The sequence below is a fragment of the Myripristis murdjan genome, unplaced genomic scaffold, assembly GCF_902150065.1.
Source record: "Myripristis murdjan unplaced genomic scaffold, fMyrMur1.1, whole genome shotgun sequence".
NCBI lineage: Eukaryota > Metazoa > Chordata > Actinopteri > Holocentriformes > Holocentridae > Myripristis > Myripristis murdjan.
Genome location: NW_021941823.1, coordinates 13766 through 22500, shown reverse-complemented (window position 1 = coordinate 22500; position 8735 = coordinate 13766). Strand labels below are relative to the sequence as shown.

The window sequence follows — 8735 nt, the reverse complement described above, 5'->3', positions numbered from 1 at the left end:
AAGAAAAAGAAAGTTAAAAAAGAAAAAAGAAAGTTCCCTTTAATTAGCAGCTTTTACAAGACAGTTTCCTTTTCATTTGGCTGCTTTGCACAGATCAAGAAGCTTTTACAGTTTCTGTCCGCCTGTCAGGAGGCAGCTGCTCTCTACTCCTTTTCTTCTCTTTCTTTCTTTCTTTCTGTTTGCTTTCAGTCTGACAAATGTTTAATCATTTTAATAAAAGTCTCTGTTTTGTCCCTCTTCTTCTTCTTCTTCTGCTTCTTTCCCTCCTTCTCCTCCCCCTTTTCCCTCCCTGTTCAAATCTCTGATGCCTTCACTGTCTGCCTCACGTTTTCCCTGTCTGCCTCGTCTTCTCCATCCCTCCATCATCCCAGTTAAAGGAGTTCATCCAGTCCAGTGGAGGGAGGGCGGGGCCTGCGTTGCCGCGGGCGCTCGAGATCGTCGAGGGCAACGTGCGCTGGCACCGCCTCCACCGACGGCAGTTCTACCAATGGCTGCGCAAAGCTCCAAACTCCGCCCTCGGCTAACGGCTACGCTCGCTAGCCGCTAACGGACTGCTAGCCGAGCGCTAACGTCCAGGAGGCCGAGCGGACAGGAAGTCTCCCAGCCGCTCAAACTGCTTTCTCTACCGCTCTTTCTTTCTTGTCTTTAGTTTTGGTAAGCGTTGTGTTCTAGCTTTTTGGTTTGTTTCTTTAAACGGATCACAAACTGTTTGTTCTCCACATTGTAGAGCGGGTTCCTCCGGGTTCTGTGCTGTTTTCTGTGCTGCTTCAGCCGGTTTGCACGACGTAAAACATAAAGAACCAATCAGACGAGCTCGAGACCGAGAACGCAGGAACACAGGCGGCTTGTTTCTTTGGAAAATGCAACTTCATTCATCCATTAAAATAAAAACCTGTCCGCTCGAGAGCAGAACAGCATGCAGAGCAGCAGCCGCCTCAAACTTCTGCTTCCTGTTGAGCGTGAACACCACAGAAGAAGAAGAACACGTTCCAGCAGGTTCTCGTCATGTGGACAGAACGTCCAAACGCAGAGAACAAGTTGCATTTTTTAAACAAACATCATCTGTGTGTGTGTGTGTGGACGTAAGATCTGACTGAAAACTGACCTCAGCTGGGAGACCTGCAACACAAACAACAACAACAACAACAACAACAACAACAACAACAACAACAACAACAACAACAACAGTCAAAGCTAGCTGCGCTTCAGCGTTACCCATAATGCATCAGTAATGTTGTTTACATCCACATGGGAGTATGTGTAAATGTGTTTAAAAACATTCAGAAATATATTTCTTCATATGTTGGACTAAATGCAGTTTGTTGTCAGCAGTCCCCACACTTGATAAAGAAAGGTTCTATGTAGCACCGGAAAATGGTTCCTCAAGCTTGTACCACAGCAGAACCCTTTACAGTTTGGAAAAGACCCTTCTCAGTGAGGTTCTCTACAGCACCAGGCTCTACTGGTTCTACCAAGAACCTTTTATCTGATGTAGAGAACCCATCAAGAAAGGTTGTCTGCGGTTCTACACAGAACATTCATGGTGCTGTAAAGAACTCTTTAAGAATCAAAAGAGCCTCACCGGGTTCTTTACTGTTCTGCTACCTTTTTTTAAACATTTCATTTTGTTTTTAATTAGAGAGTTTTTGAGTCACTGTGGTTCTACACAGAACCACTGACCAAACCAAAGAACCCTTCAGAACCCTCATGTGTTTCCAGTGTTGACTGAGGGTTCTCTACAGGAACACCAACAGAACCTTCAACACCATCTGAACCTGAGAGTCTGAACCTGCTCGTCCCTCCATCACCTGGAGAGAGAGAGAGAGAGAGAGAGAGAGAGAGAGAGAGAGAGAGAGACAGGAAGGAAGGGAAAGAGAGACAGACAGAGAGGGAGGGATGGAGGGATGGGGTGATACAGGGGGTAACAGAGCGACGACAAACTGAAAGAGAGAAGCCAAACTATTAACAAACTATTGAACTGACTGACACTGACTGAGGGTTCCACACCAGGAGAACGTCTGTCTGGGTTCTCCAGCAGAACGTTGAGCCTCAGCCTCACAGGAACACAGTGGGAACAGTGACGCGTTAACCCTTTAAAACCCGAGCCAAGTCACTGGGCTTCTGTCAGAACCATGGGAAGAAATCCAATGAAGACAAAACAAAACAAACAAACAAACAAAAACAGAAAATGTGTCTAAAAAACAAACAAACAAGGAAACTATGTATTATTGTTGTTGTTGTGATCATTATCATAAAATCGGTGCAAAATGACGCCAAAAATGTGTAAAAAAAAAAAAAAAAGAAAAGAAAAAGAAAAAGAAAAAGAAAAAATGACAAGACAATACAAAAAAAACTCTTAAAAATAAAGACATGAAGAGAATTTTGATAAGATCGTCACAATAAAAGCCCACATGCTCCAGGGTTTTAAAGGGTTAACTCAAACTCTTTTAATGCACAAGTCATGTTGTTGTTGTTGTTGTTGTTGTTGTTGTTGTTTACCTTTCACGTCATACAAACAGCAGCCAGAAAAAAAAAAAAAAAAAAAAAAAAAAACAGCACATGAACTGAGGCGTTCCGCTGGTCACATGACCCAGCCCAAGTTGTTTACTTCCTAACCTGCCTACAGGCTCCGCCCACCTCTGCTTTGTCAGCCAATGAGCTGACTCCATCTGAACCATGTGACCTTTTTTAGTGACCTCTTCAAAAAAAAACCTCAGAAGGACTTTGTGGGACGGCTGGACGGACAGAGACAGACGGACGGACGTGAGACGGTTCGAGCGGAGGGTTCGTTTCCGAAAAGCACAAAGGACGATGACCGGCAGTTACCATGACAACCTTTTCAATTGACCGTCGCCACGGAGATTTCACGGAACAGAACTTTCAGGGATCTCCGTGGTTTCTCAAAGCACAACCCCGGGACGCCGCAGGACGAAGCACACGGGACTCGGTGGACATGTTGGACTTGTCACGCTGATCTCTGAGCTGCAGATTAACTGAGGCTGGACCGTCTTAATCTGGAATAATCCGCCACAGCGAACCAGATGATCCAGATGATCCAGCAGATTCATGTTTCCAACAGGAACCTGGAGCCGGACGGACTGGGACACAGCAGGAACACCAACGAAGAAGAAACCCCCCACACAGAGGGAGGTGGGGGGGTGATGGACCAATCACAGGGAGCTTCACTGCAGGGATCTGGTCCCGACACAAGCTAGCAACCTTAGCTAGCTAATGTCAGCTAATGTTAACTAGCGAGAACCCTGTCCTGTTTTTATCAAGAACCGTGTTCGTTTGTAACTAGCTAATGTTAGCCAGCGTTAGTTAGCCAATGTTAGAAAATGTTCCGTTAGGTTTGCTAACCTTAGCCATCAGCTTTTCATAAACCTAACCATCATGACAAAGCCCTTCTTAACCCTAATCAAGTAGCTAATGAAAGCTAAGCTAACAGAAGCAAACAAAGCTGGCTAAAGCTAACAGAAGCTAATGAATGTGGCTAAAGCTAACGGAAACTAATGAAAGTGGCTAAAAATAATGAGAGCTAACGAAAGTGGCTTCTGCTAATGAAAGCTAACAAAGGCTAACAAAGGTGGCTAAACATTGAATTAGTCAGGACAGACTGATGATGGGTATAAATGCTAACAGGCATACCATGACGTAGCATAAACACCAACAAAGAAGAGACCAGGGATCCAGTCCCGACTCAAGACCCGTGTTCCTTTTTAGCTAGCTAATTTTAGCGAATGGTGCATTGACTTTCCTAACCTTTGCCATCACAATGAACCCTCCTAACAATAACCACGTAGCTAACGAAAGCTAAGCTAACGAAAACTGACGACAGTGGCTAAAGCTAACATTTGACTGGTTAAGACAGACTGATGATAGCAACAGATGCTAACAGCGTCACAGCCACTGGAAGCTGCTAACCCAAACCCCTGACCTTAACCTTAACCTTAACCTTAACCCCTGACCTTAACCATAACCTTAACCTTAACCCCTAACCTTAACCTTAACCTTAACCCCTAACCTTAACCTTAACCCCTAACATTAACCTTATCTTAACCTTACCTTAACCAAGTGTTTGAGCTAACATTAGCTAACGAGCTAACAAGCTAACAATTAGCTAACAAGCTAAGATCCGTGCATGTGCACATGTCATGTTGGACCTGATGAGTGGTGCGTGTCGGGACACTGACCGGGTTCCCCCTGCTGGAGCGGAGGGTGTATTACACGCTGTGGTGAACTATCAGGCTGATCTGGATCAGCGTTTTCTCATCTGATCTGATCTGATCTGATCTGATCTATTGATCCGTCTGATCACATGGATCTGTTGGACGTAACCAGGGACCCTCAGAGAGGATCCTGGAGAGCCGAGAGCCAGACTCTGGATCCTCGTCCCGCCTTCATGACAAACCGCCTGCAGACGTCTGGAAATGATTTTTGCTGAAGGAACGTCTGCGGGACTCGGAGGAACGTGGAGAACATCTATGGGACTCAGGGGAACGTGGGAACGTTTGCAGGACTCAGAGGAACGTGGAGAACATTGGGAACGTGGGAATGTCTGCAGGACTCAGAGGAACGTGGAGAACGTTTGCAGGACTCAGAGGAACGTGGGGAACGTTTGCAGGACTCAGAGGAACGTGGAGAACGTTTGCAGGACTCAGAGGAACGTGGAGAACGTTTGCAGGACTCGTCTGTCCGTCCCAGAGACGCTCCGGGCCGTCCTGTTGGGGTTTGACGTCGATGTAAATTGAGCCATAAGAACCTGAACAGGCTGCCTGCTTCTAAACCTCCTCTGTCCAGAGTGAGTGTGTGTGTGTGTGTGTGTGTGTGTGTGTGTGTGTGTGTGTGTGTGTGTGTGTGTGTGTGTGTGTGTATGTGTGTGTGTGTGTGTGTGTGTGTGTGTGTGTGTGTGTGTGTGTGTATGTGTGTGTGAGTGAGTGAGTGGTGAAGATGATGGTGTTGAAGATGATACCTATGATGGAAGTGGTGACGATGATGATGCTGATGGTTATTGTGAACATTGTGAGGAAGACGATGGTGGAGTCGTTGATGAAGGTGACCATGTGACGATGCTAATTATTCAAATCAATTGTAACCTTTATTGTCCTGTCAGGGAACAACACAGCACACAGTAAACCACATCCTGTCCCGCACACACACACTGGCCGTTAACCCTTTGAAACCCAGGACCCAGGATTATTATTATTATTATTATTATTATTATTATTACTGTTATTATTACTATTATTTTTTGACAAGTTTTGTTTGTTTTTTTATTCATTTTATTTATTTTTAGAATTATTCAAAACATCACTACTCTGGCTTGTGAGGACGTTTTTTTTATATTTGAAGTAAAAAAAAGTGGTTAATTATTTTTTTAGAGATCAAAAATTGAGACAAAAGAAATTAAAGAAAAACATTAAAAAAAAAAAAGTTGAATGCTTAAACATATATATAAATAAATGGACTTTTTTTTCAAATGTGAAAAATGCAAATTGGTCATTGCAAATTCTGTATACAAAAAATAAAATAAAATAAAAATATATCTTTTTTTTTTTTTTTTAAGGATTTAAAAATTGTGAGTCTGCCACTTGACCAAACAATAAAAATGTAATTTTTATTGTGCAAAGGAAGAATTTTCTTTGGCCAAAGAATTGGGCAGGCTTTTTGTTGCTGTTGTTGTTGCTGTTGTTGTTGTTGTTGTTGTTGTTGTTGTTGTTGTTATTGTTGTCGTCGTTGTTGTATTATAATCATTGTTATGATTATTATTTGGCAGGTTTTCTGAATTCCCTTTATTTCTTTTCAAAAATATTTAAAGCTTCACTACTTTGGTCTGTTAACATTTGTGAGTTAAAGTTATCATTACAATTATTATCGCTATTATTTATTTACATTTTTTTTACAGGGCAAAGATAAGAAAATACAGAGAATTTGAAAGTTTAATTAGATAAAAACATTTTTAAAAATATATGAAAAATATTACAAATTGTAATACAAAAATTAATTAAAATATAACGATATTCAAAATATATCACATTTTTCAAAAGCATGTAAAAACTGTACATGTGCCCCCGAGCAGAAAATAAACATTTAATTTTCACTGGCCAAAGAAAAAATGTTTGAAAAATATTTTTGAAAATGAAAAAAAGGTCAATTTCTTGCAGGTTTCAAAGGGTTAAATTATAACAAAGAGTCTTACAGTGTTGATGATGATGATGCTGATGATGATGATGCTGATGATGAAGGTGCTGGTCCAGGTGTACCTGCAGCTCTGCTCTCCTGGCCGCCGTGTCGGCGTGCGCGGCGGCCGGCGACCTCGCTCGCTCTGCAACAGGAAGTGTTTCACTGCCAGGAGGCGGAACATCACGACTTCACTTCCTGTGGAGACGGGAGGGAAACAGGAAGTCACGAGAAGAGTTGTCCCATTTCCTGTTTGCACTGGTGTGGTTTCCTGTGTTTTCTGAGTGAACCATATTAAACTGATTAACCCTGAGTGTGTGTCTGTCTGTGTGTGTGTGTGTGTGTGTGTGTGTGTGTGTGTGTGTGTGTGCTCAGCTGCAGCCTGGAGAAAGAAATCTAGTGTAATCTAGTGTTGTGTCCAGCGGGGGCAGCACTGAGAAAAATGTCACGTGACCCTGGGGATCGTATGCCAAGGGGCTGGACCAATCACATCGTCCGCTGAAAGATGTGAACAGTAAAAGCCCCGAGGAGATTATTCAGATCACGTTCACATGAATCATCATTAGACAATTTATTATTAAACAGGATCAGACATGAAGCCCCTCCCCCTACCAGTTTAACCAGTGGACAGCTGACATGTGACGTTAGATAGATAGATAGATAGATAGATAGATAGATAGATAGATAGATAGATAGATAGATAGATAGATAGATAGATATACTTTATTGATCCCAACCAGGGAAATTGAATGTGTATTAGAGCCATGGTACAGAGAATTGCTGAGATTAAAGTGTTAAATTCACAAATTTATGAGAAAAAAACTTGAAAATTCGGAGATTATAAAGCAAGAAAAAAACTCAGAAATTATCTGAGATTAAAATTGCAAATTTATGAGAAAATAACTTTATTCTATATTCTCTAAGATCAAAGTGGTAAATCCACAATAAAAAACAATGAAACCAGTTTGTCCTCCTTCTGTGGGATCCAGTCTGAAGGAAATCCTGCTGGTCTGAGTCCAGAACCCCAACCTCCTCCTCAGCATCTGGACTCTGAAGAGACGTTGCTGTGACTTGAAAAAAAAATTAAAGTAAAAGAAAAACTATTTTCCTCATGAATCTGTGAGTTTTTTCTCGTGAATTTATCACTTCAACCTCCCTCCGTCCACACACACACACACACACACACACACACACACACACACACACACACACACACGTGAAGCAGAGGGTTAGTGCAGCCTAAAGGCTCGATGTCAGAATCAGTCCTGAGGGCTGACCCACCTGTTTACTGGCCAACCAGACAACAAACAAACAAACAAACAAACAAACAAACAAACGGTGAGGCAGGCGGCGTGACCAAGGGTCTGGCCCAGAACTCTGGTGGGTTTCATAACAACACAGACGGGATATAGAGCAGATATATAGCTGTATCTATATATATCTATATCTATAGATATCGGAGTGCAGATCAATGGAATATATATTTAGGTTTGCTTTGAAATTAAGTTTTTCTGAAAAGAAAAAAAAAACAGTTATTCACATGTTTCCAGTCAATTGAACTTTTCAGTAAATAAACTGTAGAAAACTGAAGGAACACAGAGAAGTCCTGAGAAACAGCGCTAACAGTTAGCTCTTGCTAGCAGTTAGCACAAGGCTAACAGCTGTAAATAGTACTGAAAACATGATAAGCTATAAGTAGCTCACGTTAGCCGATGCTAGCCAACACAAACTATTCATAGCTTTCTAGCATGCTAACATTAACATGACTCAGACTCTCAGACTCAGACTCTCAGACTCTCAGACTCTCAGACTCTCAGACTCTCAGACTCTCAGACTCTCAGACTCAGACTCAGACTCTCAGACTCAGACTCTCAGACTCAGACTCTCAGACTCAGACTCTCAGACTCTCAGACTCTCAGACTCAGACTCAGACTCTCAGACTCAGACTCAGACTCTCAGACTCAGACTCTCAGACTCAGACTCAGACTCTCAGACTCAGACTCAGACTCTCAGACTCAGACTCTCAGACTCAGACTCTCAGACTCAGACTCTCAGACTCTCAGACTCTCAGACTCTCAGACTCTCAGACTCTCAGACTCAGACTCTCAGACTCTCAGACTCAGACTCAGACTCTCAGACTCAGACTCTCAGACTCAGACTCTCAGACTCAGACTCTCAGACTCTCAGACTCTCAGACTCAGACTCAGACTCTCAGACTCAGACTCTCAGACTCAGACTGTCAGACTCTCAGACTCAGACTGTCAGACTCTCAGACTCAGACTCTCAGACTCTCAGACTCAGACTGTCAGACTCTCAGACTCAGACTCTCAGACTCTCAGACTCAGACTGTCAGACTCTCAGACTCAGACTCTCAGACTCTCAGACTCAGACTCTCAGACTGTCAGACTCTCAGACTCAGACTCTCAGACTCTCAGACTCTCAGACTGTCAGACTCTCAGACTCAGACTCTCAGACTGTCAGACTCTCAGACTCAGACTCTCAGACTCTCAGACTCTCAGACTGTCAGACTCTCAGACTCTCAGACTCAGACTCTC

At 42.9% G+C, this 8735-nt stretch overlaps 1 protein-coding gene across 1 annotated transcript in view; it reads left to right on the top strand.

Moving 5' to 3' along the window:
• Positions 1 to 584, top strand: part of LOC115356822 (thyrotropin-releasing hormone-degrading ectoenzyme-like) — a gene marked incomplete at its 5' end in the record, with an annotated part of 31709 nt that extends 31125 nt beyond the window's left edge. Inside the window, one exon of the mRNA XM_030048084.1 lies at positions 372 to 584. Within this exon, the coding sequence (XP_029903944.1) occupies positions 372 to 524 (153 nt within the window). The remainder of the gene's footprint in view (positions 1 to 371) is intronic.
• Between the last annotated feature and the right edge of the window lie 8151 nt (positions 585 to 8735).